Source organism: Mus caroli, unplaced genomic scaffold, assembly GCF_978045245.1.
Source record: "Mus caroli unplaced genomic scaffold, Mus_caroli_1 scaffold_9, whole genome shotgun sequence".
In the NCBI taxonomy this organism is placed as follows: domain Eukaryota; kingdom Metazoa; phylum Chordata; class Mammalia; order Rodentia; family Muridae; genus Mus; species Mus caroli.
Genome location: NW_028227264.1, coordinates 5,419,066 through 5,437,731, shown reverse-complemented (window position 1 = coordinate 5,437,731; position 18,666 = coordinate 5,419,066). Strand labels below are relative to the sequence as shown.

The 18,666-nt window shown below is 41.1% G+C and overlaps 1 protein-coding gene across 1 annotated transcript in view; it reads left to right on the top strand.

Moving 5' to 3' along the window:
• Window positions 1–18,666, top strand: part of Ust (uronyl 2-sulfotransferase) — a 318,112-nt gene that overhangs the window by 181,694 nt on the left and 117,752 nt on the right. Inside the window, exon 3 of the mRNA XM_021174866.2 lies at window positions 16,357–16,512. Within this exon, the coding sequence (XP_021030525.1) occupies window positions 16,357–16,512 (156 nt within the window). The remainder of the gene's footprint in view (window positions 1–16,356; window positions 16,513–18,666) is intronic.

Genomic DNA, 18,666 nt, shown 5'->3' with positions numbered 1-18,666 from the left:
CAGAACAACAGATGCTCTAAATAAAGATAGAATACTAAAAGCAGTAAGAGAAAAAGGCCAAGTAACATATAAAGGCAAGCCTATCAGAATTACACCAGATTTTTCACCAGAGACTATGAAAGCCAGAAGATCCTGGACGGATGTTATACAGACACTAAAAGAACACAAATTCCAGCCCAGGCTACTATACCCAGCCAAACTCTCAATTAACATAGATGGAGAAACCAAAGTATTCCACGACAAAACCAAATTCACACATTATCTCTCCACGAATCCAGCCCTTCAAAGGATAATAACAGAAAAAAACCAATACAAGGACAGGAACCACGCCCTAGAAACTACAAGAAGGTAATCCCTCAACAAACCTAAAAGAAGACAGCCACAAGAACAGAATGCCAACTTTAACAACAAAAATAACAGGAAACAACAATTACTTTTCCTTAATATCTCTTAATATCAATGGACTCAACTCCCCGATAAAAAGACATAGACTAACAAACTGGCTACACAAACAAGACCCAACATTTTGCTGCTTACAGGAAACTCATCTCAGAGAAAAGGATAGACACTATCTCAGAATGAAAGGCTGGAAAACAATTTTCCAAGCAAATGGCATGAAGAAACAAGCTGGAGTAGCCATTCTAATATCTGATAAGATTGACTTCCAACCCAAAGTCATTAAAAAAGACAGGGAGGGACACTTCATACTCATCAAAGGTAAAATCCTCCAAGAGGAACTATCAATCCTGAATATCTATGCTCCAAATACAAAGGCAGCCACATTCATTAAAGAAACTTTAGTAAATCTCAAAGCACACATTGCACCTCATACAATAATAGTGGGAGACTTCAACACACCACTTTCACCAATGGACAGATCATGGAAACAGAAACTAAACAGGGACACAGTGAAACTAAGAGAAATTATGAATCAAATGGATCTGGCAGATATCTACAGAACATTCTATCCTAAAACAAAAGGATATACCTTCTTCTCAGCACCTCATGGCACCTTCTCCAAAATTGACCACATAATTGGTCACAAAACAGGCCTCAACAGATACAAAAATATTGAAATTGTCCCATGCATCCTATCAGATCACCATGGACTAAAGCTGATCTTCAATAACAAAATAAATAATAGAAAGCCAACCTTCACGTGGAAACTGAACAACACTCTTCTCAATGATACCTTGGTCAAGGAAGGAATAAAGAAAGAAATTAAGGACTTTTTAGAGTTCAATGAAAATGAAGCCACAACATACCCAAACTTATGGGACGCAATGAAAGCATTTCTAAGAGGAAAACTCATAGCTCTGAGTGCCTCCAAAAGGAAACTAGAGAGAGCACACATTAGCAGCTTGACAACACACCTAAAAGCACTAGAACAAAAGGAAGCAAATTCACCCAAGAGGAGTAGACGGCAGGAAATAATCAAACTCAGGGGTGAAATCAACCAAGTGGAAACAAGAAAAACTATTCAAAGAATCAACCAATCAAGGAGCTGGTTCTTTGAGAAAATCAACAAGATAGATAAACCCTTAGCCAGACTCACTAGAGGGCACAGGGAAAGCATCCTAATTAACAAAATCAGAAATGAAAAAGGAGACATAACAACAGATCCTGAAGACATCCAAAACACCATCAGATCCTTCTACCAAAGGCTATACTCAACAAAACTGGAGAACCTGGATGAAATGGAGAAGTTCCTAGACAGATACCAGGTACCAAAGTTGAATCAAGATCAGGTTAATGATCTAAACAGCCCTATATCCCCCAAAGAAATAGAAGCAGTCATTAATAGTCTCCCAACTAAAAAATGCCCAGGACCAGATGGGTTTAGTGCAGAGTTCTATCAGACCTTCAAAGAAGATCTAATCCCAGTTCTTCACAAACTATTCCACAAAATAGAAACAGAAGGCACTCTACCCAACTCATTCTATGAAGCCACAATTACTCTGATACCTAAACCACAAAAAGACCCAACAAAGATAGAAAACTTCAGACCAATATCCCTTATGAATATTGATGCAAAAATCCTCAATAAATTTCTTGCTAACCGAATCCAAGAACACATCAAAACAATCATCCATCCTGACCAAGTAGGTTTCATCCCAGGGATGCAGGGATGGTTCAATATACGGAAATCCATCAACGTAATCCAGTATATAAACAAACTCAAAGACAAAAACCACATGGTCATCTCGTTAGATGCGGAAAAAGCATTTGACAAGATCCAACACCCATTCATGATAAAAGTCTTGGAAAGATCAGGAATTCAAGGCCCATACCTAAACATGATAAAAGCAATCTACAGCAAACCAGTAGCCAACATCAAAGTAAATGGTCAGAAGCTTGAAGCAATCCCTCTAAAATCAGGGACTAGACAAGGCTGTCCACTTTCTCCATACCTATTCAACATTGTACTTGAAGTCCTAGCCAGAGCAATTCGACAACAAAAGGAGATCAAAGGGATACAAATTGGAAAAGATGAAGTCAAAATATCACTTTTTGCAGATGATATGATAGTATATATAAGTGACCCTAAAAATTCCACCAGAGAACTCCTAAGCCTGATAAACAGCTTCGGTGAAGTAGCTGGATATAAAATTAACTCAAACAAATCAATGGCCTTTCTCTACACAAAGAATAAACAGGCTGAGAAAGAAATTAGGGAAACAACACCCTTCTCAATAGTCACAAATAATATAAAATATCTTGGCGTGACTCTAACTAAGGAAGTGAAAGATCTGTATAATAAAAACTTCAAGTCTCTGAAGAAAGAAATTATAGAAGATCTCAGAAGATGGAAAGATCTCCCATGCTCATGGATTGGCAGGATCAACATTGTAAAAATGGCTATCTTGCCAAAAGCAATCTACAGATTCAATGCAATCCCCATCAAAATTCCAAATCAATTCTTCAACGAATTAGAAAGTGCAATCTGCAAATTCATCTGGAATAACAAAAAACCTAGGATAGCAAAAACTCTTCTCAAGAATAAAAGAACCTCTGGTGGAATCACCATGCCGGACCTAAAGCTCTACTACAGAGCAATTGTGATAAAAACTGCATGGTACTGGTATAGTGACAGACAAATAGACCAATGGAATAGAATTGAAGACCCAGAAATGAACCCACACAGCTACGGTCACTTGATCTTCGACAAGGGAGCTAAAAACATCCAGTGGAAGAAAGACAGCATTTTCAACAAATGGTGCTGGCACAACTGGTTGTTAACATGTAGAAGAATGCGAATCGATCCATTCCTATCTCCTTGTACTAAGGTCAAGTCTAAGTGGATCAAGGAACTTCACATAAAACCAGAGACACTGAAACTTATAGAGGAGAAAGTGGGGAAAAGCCTTGAAGATATGGGCACAGGGGAAAAATTCCTGAATAGAACAGTAATGGCTTGTGCTGTAAGATCGAGAATTGACAAGTGGGACCTCATGAAACTACAAAGCTTCTGCAAGGCTAAAGACACCATCAATAAGACAAAAAAACCACCAACAGATTGGGAAAGGATCTTTACCTATCCTAAATCAGATAGGGGACTAATATCCAATATATATAAAGAACTCAAGAAGGTGGACTCCAGAAAGTCAACTAACCCCATTAAAAAATGGGGCTCAGAACTGAACAAAGAATTCTCACCTGAGGAATACCGAATGGCAGAGAAACACCTGAAAAAATGTTCAACATCCTTAATCATCAGGGAAATGCAAATCAAAACAACCCTGAGATTCCACCTCACACCAGTCAGAATGGCTAAGATCAAAAATTCAGGTGACAGCAGATGCTGGCGAGGATGTGGAGAAAGAGGAACACTCCTCCATTGTTGGTGGGATTGCAAGCTTGTACAACCACTCTGGAAATCAGTCTGGCGGTTCCTCAGAAAATTGGACATAGTACTACCGGAGGATCCAGCAATACCTCTCCTGGGCATATATCCAGAAGATGTCCCAACCGGTAAAAAGGACACATGCTCCACTATGTTCATAGCAGCCCTATTTATAATAGCCAGAAGCTGGAAAGAACCCAGATGTCCCTCAACAGAGGAATGGATACGGAAATTATGGTACATTTACACAATGGAGTACTACTCAGCTATTAAAAAGAATGAATTTATGAAATTCCTAGCCAAATGGATGGACCTGGAGGGCATCATCTTGAGTGAAGTAACACAATCACAAAAGAACTCATACAATATGTATTCATTGATAAGTGGATATTAGCCCAAAACTTAGGATACCCAAGATATAAGATACAATTTGATAAACGCATGAAACTCAAGAAGAATGAAGACCAAAGTGTGGACACTGTGCACCTTCTTAGAATTGGGAACAAAACACCCAGGGAAGGAGTTACAGAGACAAAGTTCATAGCTGTGATGAAAGGATGGACCATTTAGAGACTGCTGTATCCAGGGATCCGTCCCATAATCAGCTTCTAAACGCTGACACCATTGCATACACTAGCAAGATTTTGCTGAAAGGACCCAAATATAGCTGTCTCTTGTGAGACGATGCCGTGGCCTAGCAAACACAGGAGTGGATGTTCACAGTCAGCTATTGGATGTATCACAGGGCTCCCAATGGAGAAGCTAGAGAAAGTACCCAAGGAGCTAAAGGGATCTGCAACCCTATTGTTGGAACAACATGATGTACTAACCAGAACCCCGGAGCTCTTGTCTCTAGCTGCATATGTATCGAAAGATGGCCTAGTCGGCCATCATTGGAAAGAGAGGCCCATTGGACTTGCAAACTTTATATGCCCCAATATAGGGGAATGCCAGGGCCAAAAGAATGGGAATGGGTGGGTAGGGAAGTGGGGGGCGCTATGGGGGACTTTTGGGATAGCATTGGAAATGTAATTGAGGAAAATATGTAATAAAAATATTAAAAATCAAAAAAAAAATAAAACTTATACTCAATGTTTATAGTTAAAAAAAAAACAAAATGAATGCTTCCATTTTAAATATGCAAATTTTCGATGTGCTCATTAATTTGAACTTTGAGGTATCGATCCTCTTCTCATCCATAGCATTCATGGTTTTCAGTTACTGTCATCTGGGGATGAGTTCTTCATCAAGCTGGGCAGTGAAGAACACCCCAAAGCCCCAGTGAAGAACACCCCAAAGCCCCGTGCTGGGAGCTGAACCATTAGATCCCCCCCCAAAAAAATTACGTCTGTCTCCTTGTGAGGATGGCTCCTCTTTTGACGGCTGTGGTAGGGTAATTAAGCCGTAAAAGGCAGAGATGAAGACATAGACATTTAGAATGCAAGATATCACACAACACATCCCTGGATCCTTGTCAGCACCGTATAGCCGTCACTTGACAACATGGGATCTAAGCAGGAAGGAAACTGTAGAAGCCCCAGCGTCACTACTGCAGTGTACGCTGGGGGAAACTTAGGACTAAAGGGCTTATTCAGAAGCACTCTTTCAAATTCACTCAGCCACTTAGAGCAACAAAACCACAGAGGACACCAACGTTTCATGACCTCCAGCCATCCAGGGAACTAACTTCTCTGCTATTCTTTTTCTTATTTAACATTGCAAATTAGACAAGAAGTCATAGACTCCCCTCTAGGTTTGGAAGGCAACCGAAAGAACATACTTTATAATGATAAACATTGTTAATATTTTCATCCTAACTGTTTTATTAATAGACAGGCACATTATTAACTATCTCCTCTGTGTATCACAGAGAGACCCAGATGGACTTATTAGCTATATTTATCTTTCTATAGATAGCATTAGACAGAGAATGGCACTGAGCTGGGGGAGGGGAGCATACGGTTGAGATTTGGCAGTGTCTGAGAGAAGATGGGTTGTGAATGAGTAATTAGAGGAGCACAAGGCTGTCATTGCAGTCTTGCAGCTAGGAGGAACTTTGTATCCACGGGTCATGCTGAGGGGAAATGGGATTCTTAAATGGGTCCTCTGTGTTTCCTCTTTAAGGATGGAGGAAAGGCATCCCGAGGGCAGAAGTGGTATTGGTGATGAGAAAAGACAGAGGGTAGGGTAGTGCACATACTATTTATGTATATGTGTACACACATATACATGTATCTATATATACATATGTATATGTATATATACATATATGTGTGTATATATGCACACACATATACATATATAGCATTATATATACTTCTCATACATAAAACACATGACATGGGCTCACTGATGAGCAGAGGTCAGTGAATCTCAGTCCAAAGTCCTGGAAAGCTTTGGTAGTAATCTTAAATACAGGGAGCTCACTAAAACTGAAACAACAAGGTAAGAGATTAAAGTAAATATATTACATGACAAGCCTGGACAAGAATGAGACAGATAGAAAGATGGCCATACTTTCAAAATAGTTGTGTGCACATCTGTGAAACTGTAACCCATCAGCATACATCACTGAAACTTTTGTGGGTGTTTTTTTTTTCCTTTTTTGAATACACATTTCAACTTTGAATATATTTCACAGCAAATCATGGGAAAATCTAGTTGTGCTTAAGTTTTTCTAAGAGCTTCATACATGAACACTGCATCTGCATCATTCATGCCCTTCTCTCCCCTTTGTTGTTCTCACTTCCTCCCAAATTCATGATCTCTTCCTTAATTATCCACTGCTTCACACCACACACACACACACACACACACACACACACAACACACACACACACGCATACACCCATGCATGCACACAACTTAGCACTGCCTATGTGTGGATGTATCCATGGGTAACCACTTGGAATTAGACAACCTTTTTTTAAAAAAAGATTTATTTATTTTATGTATATGAATATACTGTAGCTGTCTTCAGACACACCAGAAGAGGGCACCAGACCCCATTACAGATGGTTGTGAGCCACCATGTGGTTGCCGGGAATCAAACTCAGGTGTTCCTTAACTGCTGAGCCATCTCTCCAGCCCTGGAATTAGACAATCTTTATGGGAGTCCCTGGACAAACCCTATTCTCCCCCTCTCACATTCCGTTGCCCACTGGTAGCTCTATCTGGAAGTGAGACCTTGCAAAATTTCCCCCATCCATGTTGGCCTGTCAACGAGTTTTGTCCTTGAGCAGGTGTAGTTCAAGCAACATAAGTGAAATTTCCCATCTTATGTAGAGGACATGTTCTTGCTGCAAGCATCCTTGTCCTCTGGTTCTTATAGTCTTTCCACACACTCTTCTCCGTATTCCCGAAGCCTTAGCTGTATGGGTTGAATCGCAGATGTATCTGGTTAGGCACCTCGTTGCCATGTTCGCTCTGAATTGTGACCAGCTGTGGGTCTTTGTAGCATCTGTTGGAGAAAAGAGTCTCTTTGAAGAAGGATGAGCACTTCATTTTCTGTGGGTCCTAGGGTACCCATATGTGTATTTAGAACACATCTAGAGATTATACTAGTTTAGAAAAGTGGCAATGGTACATTGTCCTCTCAAGTTACCTCTCCAGCCTTGGGTTGGCAGCTAGGTTTACTTACAGACCTCTGCATGAATTTCCTCCCACTGAAGAGGCCTTAAGTCCAATTGTTAGTTAACCCCAAAGGGAAAATTACTACTATTGTACCATTTATTCCAGCTTCCTGGGCTGGTCATTGCTTAGTTTTCTAGGTCTTACAGGTGGATAGGGCTACCAATTGCTCTTCTCCCTATTGTGAGTCCTCATGGAGGACTGAAATTTTTCAAAGTGTTTCTAGAGCTTTTTAAAAGTATTTGGGAGCCGGGCGTGGTGGCGTGCGCCTTTAATCCCAGCACTTGGGAGGCAGAGGCAGGCGGATTTCTGAGTTCGAGGCCAGCCTGGTCTACAAAGTGAGTTCCAGGACAGCCAGGGCTACACAGAGAAACCCTGTCTCGAAAAAAACAAAAAAACAAAAAAACAAACAAAAAAAAGTATTTGGTTTGACAAAAATACAGACTTAACACAATAATGTATGAGCTCCGGAAGATAACTTACTGGATGATAATTCAGCCCTTCCATTTTACAGATGAAGAAAACCTAGTCTTGAAGGTGTGAAGTCACCAGCACCATGATATTATGGGAAAGTTTAAAATGTGGATTAGCTTAGTGGGTTTTTGGACTGTGCATAACAGGAATAAATTCAGACTGTGGCTGTTCTTGCTTTGGTATGTTTGACTATGAAGTGGAAATTCTGGAAAGTCACCAAGGACAATTTTGTTCATTGAGGGAAATCTGTTCCTATTCAGTTTAGCACTGGCTCTAAAGGTCTAATACTATGACAGTGTTTGATGAGAGTTTCAGTTAACCACACATTCAGTTAACCAGCACACCTGGTCTCTAGCCCATCTGGGTGAATAGACATTCATCAAGGGGTATTTAATTTGTGTAACATGTGCCAATTCAAAAGGAGAAATGACCACTGATGCACAAGCTAGATACAGCTCTCCTGGCCTGACTGGGCTCATGCAGGGAACCATTTCACCTACTTTCATCTTCTAGGCCATGGGAGCCCCTTAAATCACTCTGATGCAGAAAGCTTGGGAGTCTTTGTAGCAGCGCAGCATGGTATCAAAGGCCCCTGAGAGCCATTTAGTAATTCCCAGTCCTTATCCTAAAACAGTGGTTCTCACCCTTCCTAATGCCATGACCCTTCACCACAGCTCCTCATGCTGGAGTGAACCCCAACCATAAAATTAGCTTTGTCGCTACCTCATAGCTGACATGGTTGCTACTTTTATGAATTGTAATGTTAATGCCTGCTTTCCCCAGGGGTCAGGACCCACAGACTGAGAACTACTGCCTGAAACTCTTATCTAGTGAATCTGAGTACAGGGGATACAGTTCTATAAAGAATTAGACTATTCAGCCACTTGAAAAAAATCACATCATTATATAAAATGCTATTTTTCAGAGATTTAAGCTTGGCAGTGATGTTAGTTCTTCAATAATGCCACCCCCTACAAGAGTCCTATAGTAGAAAGCCATTGAAGTCTTCACTCAAACCAAGTCATCTTCTGCCCCACTTTCCTTTTCTCCCTCCCCCTCCTTTCCAGCTTGGGATAAGTCCTTGTGCTTGTGGCCGTCATCTGGTGGTAGTTACCGCTATGCTTAGGATTTGGAAGGACTTCTGTTTATTTGGCATGTTCCATATGGGCCTGTCAGGCTCTGGGGGGTTGTGGCATTTGCAGAACTTACAAGGCAGAAACACAAAAATACATAATTCATAGAGGGAAATATTTTGGAGTCCCCTTCACTTTTACAAATTGGCCATAAAATAGAAACCACAGACATAACATTCATATACCCATACTAGCCAAACTTGAAGAATTATTAGAGGTAGCAACAATGAAGGCTTTTGGTAGACACTTCTCTCTAGGGCACCCAGAGCAAGAGTATGAATTCAGAACTTGTGCATAGAGATTAGTACAATCCTTCAAATGAGAGATGCAGATTCCCTACCCAACAATTGGCAAATGCCTATTGATGAAAATGACTTTTACATAGCACCTCCTCACAGTTATTAAGCATATCATTTAAAGGGATATGCTGACCTTTTTGAGTACATTAAGGATTTTATACACATTACCTCATAAGTTACTGTTTCTTGTTTTTCCTCCTTTTCTTGGTGGAAGACACTCACAATGCCTGAGACAACTGCACATGCCACTGTCAAGGGTGTCACAGGGAAAGGAACAATGTAGAGGCCCACTCTGCTTCCTCCTCCTCTGATTAGTGGCATTGACACCCTGAGCTTGCATTGGTTCCTTAGAATGAGTCTTGAGGATGGAGGAAAATTCTAATCAACCTCTGTCAGTTCCACTTAGGTACCTGGGTGATACTCAGTGATGTCACCTATGGTGACTGCAGTGGCTGACTGTTGGAAAATAGCATGCTTAATGAGGTTAGCTACATGCATGACACAAGAAAAGAAATAGTATTTCTGCCATAGACGTCAAGCAAAAAGCTCCCTCTGCCGTTTGATTTGATGGCCCAGGAAGGAGAGTGTGGTCCTAGGGAGGAGAAAAGCTGAGGGCTGGGCTTTAGCTGTTCCATGTGACTCTGATGCTTTGTGACCTTGGAAATGGCATTTGCCTTCTCTAGGCTCTATTTCATTCATGTAGATATGGTCCCACTCTCTTGCGGGGGGTTTGAGATTGGGAAGACAAAAAGAACGGAGAAGTCAAATGGAGCAGGTTGGATTGCAGTGGATGATGGTCCTGGGTCATGGCTGGAGGCATGGGTTATAACTGAGTTGCTTCTAAACATCGAACCCATTGTTCTAGGTGCTATGGTCTGTAGAAAAGACGAAGGTGCACAGGGAAGGAGTGGCATAGACATCAATAGTGTTACTTAAGCTGTTTGGTTATGCAAGTTCTTAGGCAAATGCACAGCTAGATTAAAAGACAAGAAGGCTATTTGATATGCCATTATTAATGAGGAGTATAAAGATTCACTACAGGGAATTACAGGTTGACAGAGAGAGTATCTTTTTTTTTTTTTTTTTTTTAAAGATGAGCTTCTTGATATATCATCCAATCCCAAGTGTTCATCTCTAGAACACAAGTACACAGGAGCAACACTAAAATTGCTCAGTGTATATATAATGTATAAGCATGTGTACATATATGTGACAATGGTAGTTAAAGAAGAGGTCATGAATTTGAGAGATGATGGAAGGAATTTGGGAGGGATTGGAGACGGGTAAAGGACGGTGACGTGATGTATAAACTGTAGACATGTATAAAAACCTTATTTAACCCAGCACAGGAGCCAAGACAGGATCAATCTTCTATAAAATCTAGAAGTCTCTTTTCCACCCTTCAAATAAATGGTGAGATGGATTTGTAAAGCAGACTTTCAGAAGTAAATCTGTATTTCTCCTGAGAACAGTTATGAACCCATTTCTTTACTGTTCAATTTAATAGTCTGAAAAACCAACATGTTGGTTTAGCCTGCCTCTCTGCCCATCCTAGCTTCTCCTATGCTGTTGAAAAAACAATTTGAATTGATTTGAATTGGAGAGAGGTCTGTGTGTGACACTGTGTCTCTGAAGGTCAAATTGTGATTTGAGAGGTCTTATGGGATGCTGTGTTCCCCAACTCCCATTACATGGCTCTATGACAGTGTTAACTGAAAATAGAGTGCAGATATGGTATATTTTTCTTTGTTTTGAGACCTTTCCCTAGGGGTGGAGCACAAATGTCTGTTCATCCTCAGAGGGACACCAGTGACAGACCATAGAGATGATTTCACTCAAGTCTAGCCTCATAAAACAATAGGTTTAACTCCAATTACTTATAAGTGCATAGACAACTCATTAAGCTACATAGGAGGGGACTCTCCCTGGCAAAGGTTAATTGTCTGTTTATCCTCAGGGAAAGGCATGTTCCTGTGATGCCCTCACTCCCCTAGCAAAAATTAACTGCCTAAAACACCTATAGGAAGAAAGAGAACCTATTGAAACCTCTTCCCTAGTAGCCCATAGGTACCTACAATCTTGGGGAGGGGTAGGACCTCATGATACTTCCCTCCTATGTGTAACTGTTTATAAATCCTGTGATGGGGGGGTGGGCTATGACGCCACATAAGCCCCTCCTCCATGATAAAAAGTTAACAGGCCCAATCTTGTTCAGGTAGACAGTTGCAGAGGTCTGTGGCCAAGTTAGACATGGAGGACAATGTCCCAAGACAATGTCCCACTTTCTTTTCCATTATTGTTGTAGGCATGCCTGCAGTCTTGGTACAGGGACCTTTGGTCTTCCGTAAATTCCTCTTATAATCGAAACATTTTGGCCCACTATTTGAGATTTCTGCAACACTAAGGAAAGAGATGCACTAACGACTTTAAAGACTGATTAATCACTAACTTAAGGTAACCTGACTTTTAGTTATTAGCAAAAGGAATCTGTACAACAATTAGCAAGCATGCTTCCATATCAGCTCTCCAAGCAATCTAGGAGAAGGATGCTTTCACGGAAGGTCTCTACCGGGTGCCCCGCTTCTCCCTTTAATCTAAGGTATGCCTGCAGTCTTGGTGTAAAGTGTTAGTCACATCAAAACCCAGAGCTTCTCTAGGTTGTAGGTGCAGATGTAACAGTTCTCTTCAGCGATTACTATCATGTTACAAGTTGAGGTCTCTAGGAGAGGGCAAATCGAACAGTTTAACAATTTCTTCCTTTTTTTCTTTCATCATTATTTATTTGTTATGTGTGAGGTATGCATGCTGCATGTGTGTGTCATTTATGGGAGATTATGTGTGGAAGGTGGATGATCACTAAGAGGAGTTGGCCCTTTCCTTTCACCATGTAAGTCACTGGGATCAAACTCAAGTTGACATGCCGCAGACCCTCTGGGCCCCTTTGTCTGCGTGGAAAGGGTCTCTAGTCACGGGTGGGCAAAGCGTTGGATGAATTTGACAGACAGACGCACACAGGAGAGGTCGTGTGGAATCTGAATGTATTTTTCAAATCAAGCATCAGACTTTTTATGCAGAAGACAATAAGGAAGTTGGGTGACATATTCGTAAGGTACAAAATGAGGTAACCGGATGCTTAATGACTCTTACACAGAACAGAGGAATGAAAACGCAAAGACTGGCAGGAACTGAGACAAAGTCAGCCCTATCTAAGGTCAGCTGTAGTCTTAGAAGCCAGGTGTGAGAACTTTTCACTCCTAGGGCAAGGGCTTTCACACCCAAGTCATGGTTCTAACTAGGGAGTTCCGTTCTAGCTAACCATCTCATGAATAATGCAATACTCTAAAACCACAGCCCGATCTGCTTCCTAAATCATTGTAAATTCCTGTATATAGGTGTAACTCAGCTATAATTCTAAGTATCTATTCTGGTTTCTCCTATGGTCAGAAACTTCTTTCTTCCTTGGTGATGGTAGATTCCTGTGAAGGGCAGTGACCTAACTTTTACTCAAAGAGATAGTGCAATACCAGGGGCAGTACTGAATTCCAATCCCAAGGTCTTGCTCAAGGACGATCTAGGACTGTTGGAACACTGAGGCTTTAGCTATGTCAGAATTCAATCTTAAGAGGCACTTATAATAGGATAATACTAAAAAGAGAGCATGTGGATCTATACACTAGATGAATGTGGGAATGGAAAATTAATGTATGGGTTAAAGGGAACGCCAGACTCCAGGAGGAGAGCTTCCTTGAAGCTCTTTTTGCTTCATGAGCAGCTTTTAAGCCTCTCGACTTGTCAAACTGACTCAACCAGAGTGCGTGGCATTGACAGGCTCAGCAACAACTTCCTATGGAGCCATCTCCAGATTCAAGCAATTTATTTCTACAGAGGAAGTGAACTCTGTGTTTATGTGGGTAGTTTATGTCATGACTGAGGTTGGTGCCCACTCTGGCTATACTGAAGAACTAAGCAACAAACACTATATTAACATTTCCATGCTAATTTTAACAACCTAGGTCAACCTCCTTGGCTCATGCTTATACCTGCAAACATGCCCCATCTCTAAATATCTGGGTTGCCATAGTTACCAGAGAACCAACTTTGAGGGAAGGTACTCACTGATAATATTCAAAGTAAAGACCTATTACCTTGACTATTCTTCTATCCTGATAAATTTTATGAGTAGTTTCATAGAACTATTATCTGGATTTGAATATTCTCTTGATTCCAAATTTTACCAGAATCACCGTATTAGTATTAGACAATACATTAAATTTATCAGAGTGGTCAAGACAGGGTTAGCATCTGCTAAGACTCTTTGTCTGTACAAAGTGCATTTTAGGGAGTATGAGGACACAAGAACTGGCTGGCCCTAAAGATGTGGATATAAGAGAAAAATAGGAATGGGAAGAATTGTATAGCATTGGCATGTGACTAGTTACTGAGTGAATGATAGAGATATTGTAGCTGTTTCTAAGTTCATACCTGTAAGCCATTTCAAGACAGTAAGTTACCTTGTAGTTGTAGAAGAGAGTTTTGGGTGTGTTTGTCTGTGGCTTTTTTGTGCTGTTCTATGTCCTTTTGGGGACTTTGTCTTTATTAGAGGTATAAATATCTAATCATAAGTGCTCTTTTTTAATGCTTCTGTAGTCAATCAAGGTCATTATCACTGGATAATCAGGAAAGGAATGGAAATCAGAGAGAGCCATGTTAGAAAAGATGAAGTTAAAAATATCTCTGCAGATGACATCATCCTACATGTAGAAAATCCCACATGGAAGAAGTCACATGGAAAAATGACAGGATTTAAGATCAACATATAAAAATTAGCTGTATTCCTATTCATAGGCCATCCAAAAACAAAATTAAGGAAATAATTCCGTTCATAAAGTATCAAAAAGAATAAATTGATACTCTAGAGGCTTTACAGTGACCGCTATAAAATATCAGCAAAACAAATTAAAAAGTGGAATCCCTAGAAGAACAACCCGTGGGGGAGGGGGGTGGAAGACAATATTGTTAGCATAGCACTTGTCCCCAAACTGCTCTATGCATCAAACTGAATTGCTATCAAAAGTTCAATGGCTTGTTTTGTTTTGGGGGGAATGTAAGGGACCCAGAATGACCAACGCTTGTTTTTATACAATCAAGGAACAAAGCTTAAAGAACTTTCCTAACTTCAAGATAGACATCAAAGTTATCCTAGCAAAGACTATTAGGTCATGCAGGAGATTGTCAGTAAGGGTGACAAAGGACGAGAGAAGAAGCCTTTCACTAAATGTGGCTGGGACAATTTGATAGCCACCTGCAAATGTACAAAATTGGGCCTTACCCAGTGCTATACAAAGAATGAACTCAAAGCAAAGAGCTAAATTGTTAGGACTGAAGTGAAAACCTCTTAGAAAATAGGGATTGTCTTAAAGAGAGCTTGAAGCACAAACAGCCAAATAAATGCATCCAAATCAAACTTAAAACTTTTAGACTTTTAAGGACACTATCATGACAGTGAAAAGACAACTGAAGAGTGAGAAAGGCATTTGCAACTCATTTCTCCACAAATAAAGAGAAGATACGAATACAAAACCCTATAAATGTATCCATAAAAAGGCAGCTCAACTTGGCAGTGTAAAAATTTTAAGTATACATTTGTACAAAGAAAGTAATCACACACACACACACACACACACACACACACACGATCAACATTATTAGCCACTGGGGAAATATAACTCAAAACCACAATGAGATAGCACTTCACACCCACTGGGATGTTTATAATAAAATATAAAAACAAACACAAAAACCATAACAAAGGTTGGCAAGGACACGGAGAAACTGGAGCCCTTGTACGTTGCCGAGGGGAAGATAAAACCGTGCAGCTGTATTGAAAACGGTTCGGCAGTTGCACAGAATGCTAGAATGTGGAGTTGTTGGGGGTCCCGGAGCCCCTCTCATAGGTATGTACATCAGAGAATTGGAAGTACATGTCCACACAAAAGCATGTACACATATCCCCATAGCAGCATTACTCATGTCAGCCAAAAGTGGAAATGATTCCCCCATCCATCGACTGATGTCCAAACAGAATCCTTGTTCATGCATTGCAATGGTGTCCAGCCAGTTAGGATGATGGAGTGTGAGTCACTCTACAGCACAGCTGACACTGGAAACCAGTCTACTAAGTAAAAGTCAGACCTAAAAGACACAGGCTTTACTTCATTTACATGGTTTCTCTAGAACCCTCTAGTGGAACAGTAAGACAGTAAGTACATATATGGTTCCAGAAGCTTAGCCTGGCCTGGGAAAGAGAAATGATTGCTTACGTGTATGGGGGTCTTCCGCTTGTGATGACAAGTTCCTGACCTTGATGGTTGGTGATGCTTTTATCATTCAGATCCACTGAAAAGAAATTCTTAAGTTGTTCTGTTTATAAGTTTGAACTTAGTGATATATGAGTTCTACATCATTTTTTTGTTGTGGTTGTTTGAGACAGGGTCTCACTATGTAGCCCCGACTGTCTTGGACCTCACTATGCAGACCAGGCTGGCCTTGAACTAACAGAGATCCGTCTGCCTCTGCCTCCCAAGTGGTGAGATTAAAGTCATGGGCCACCAGACCCAGCCTCTACATCATTTTTAATGTCCCTCTGTTTTCTCTTATTAAGCAGGTCAAATAAAACCTGTCTTGCAAACAAAAACAAACATTCTTCCTAAAGCACATATGTCCGTGTTGTCCTTTTGAGGGTGGTTCATGATCACACTTTATAGACGTCATGAGATTTCATCAGTATCAAGTCTGAATGAGTGCAGCTGGACAGTTCTCTCTGAAATGAGGGACTATATCTACACACTGGCTCTGTTTTCATCAGCTTGAGTGGAGACACTTCTCATTTACATGTCCGACATTCATTGTTGTCCCTTAGAGGGAAGACTCGAGTCTTCGCCCACATTTCATGCTGCTTCTCTTCCTCTCCTTCCAGGTCCTTCCCTTCCCCAGCCAGGTGGTCTACAACAGAGTTGGCAAGTGTGGCAGTCGTACCGTGGTCTTGCTTCTGAGAATCTTATCAGAGAAGCACGGCTTCAATTTGGTCACATCAGACATTCACAACAAGACCCGGCTTACTAAAAATGAACAAGTAAGTTGACCTTCCCATTGCTAAAACATAACTAGTGGGTACCTTACGGGATATCCTCCACTCGGAAGTTTCAATTATGTGCTGTATTTTGGTCAGGGCATTGAAGGAAATTTAAGGTAGGATTTATGCAGGGAATCTGAAAACAAGGAAGCCTGAATAAGTGGCTACTTCTGTCAGGTCTGATGGACTGTGTACATTAGATGTTAGTTTGTTAACATCAATTAAACATACAATCTCAAACTATTTAAACCACTAAATTATATAAACAATGCTAATAAGACCTTCACAGTCACATGAGAAATTTTTCATTTGGCATTTCTTTCTTTGCACTCCCTCACCTGTATCCTAAATCTTTAGAGTAAAGAGAAAACTTTTTTTTTTTTTTTTGTGCAGGATTAAGAGTCTACTTGTAATAAGCTCATCAAGTCTTGGCTTCCAAACATTCATTAGGAAATATAACATTTGTATATATAGTTTGAATATAGCATCTGTTACATTCTGTGTAAGCAAAAGAATCCGCTCACTTTGCAGGATCATTTTTGCCCCAGTATAGCAGCTACACACAGAGTTGGGTACACCTGTGACAGAATGACAGTACTGTTGTCTACCAGGAAGTTGTAACGCTTGTCCTGCTTTGTAAACCTGTGCAGAGATGAGGACCTCTGTACCCATGCAGCCGCTGGTGGAGGAAATGTGGGTACTGTTCAGTGGTCTTTTTGCAGGAAAAAATTTGTTGTCAACCTGTGTATTAGTTTCTATTGTTGATAAAATATCCTGATAAAAGCAACTTAAAACTGGGGAAGGGGGTTATTTTGGCTTTCACTTCCAGAGAGGACAGTCACATCATGGCAGGGAGGCATGATGGCTGGCACTCATGTAGTGACAATCTGATCATAGACAGAGGGTGTCATTCCTTTAGGCTAGAGCAGTGGTTCACTGAGTATAGTATTTGCCCCCCAGGGCAAACCATGAGAGCCTGAGTTCAAATTCCCCAGCACAAACACGAGAGGCCAAAATGTAGACAGAATGTCTCTGTCTGCACAGTTCTGTGCACCTCCAAGGGGAAGATAATGGCTGAAAAATGGATTCATGCTGAGATTTCAATATTGTGGTCTTTATTTGACAGTAAGTGGCACTCACTGAATGATATACGTTTTTAAAGTGACAGAGCCTCTTTTTTTGATACCAGGTTGTTGTGGTTTGAACGAGAAATGCCCCCCCCCAATAGTCTCACGTGTTTGACTCTTTGGTCCTCAGCTAATGGCACTGTTTGGGAGGGTTAGGGGATCTTTAAGGCTTGGAGTCTTCCCAGACGGAGGAAGTAGGTTTCCAGGAGTGGGCTTTGAATTTTCATAGCCTGGTCCCACTTCCTGTTTTTAACTCTTTGTTTTCAGATCACCAATGTAGCAAGAATGCCCAGAACATCTGTGAGCCCTGAATTGGGTCTTCTGAGACAGCTGAATCCCTAGAGCTGTCTGGGCATCCCATGTTGCCAACCTAGGGAACTCCAGGTTTACTGAAATCTCAAAAATTAAGGTGGGGGTGGGAAGATGGCTCAGTATGCAAGAGTGCGTGCTTCCTTGTGAGGCGTGATATTGAGAACCAATGTGATGGTTTGTATATGCTTGGCCCAGGGAACGGCACTATTAGGAGGTGTGGCCTTGTTGGATGAAGTGTGTCACTGTGGGCATGGGCTTTGTCCTAGCTGCCTGGAAGCCAGTCTTCTAGTAGTCTGAAGATGTAGAACTGTCAGCTCCTCTTGCACTATGTCTGCCTGGACTCTGCCATGCTCCCTGCTTGATGATACTGGACTAAACGTCTGAACCTTTAAGCCAGCCCCAATTAAATGTTGTCCTTATAAGAGTTGCTGTGGTCATGGTGCCTGTTCACAGCAGTAAAACCCTGACTAAGACAGAAGTAAAGGCAACGTGTAGCACAAGCACCCCCGAAGGGAAAAGCAAACTAACAAAAACTATCTCAAAGGAACGGGGAAGGTGAGAACCCAGCCCAAGGTCGCCCTCTGACCTCCCTAGATGCCCTCTGATTTCTGTGCATGTACTGTGGCACAGGCACACACACACACACACCTACACACCTGTTTTCACAGACACAAATGTGCACACACACACAAACAGCACACACATTGTATGCATA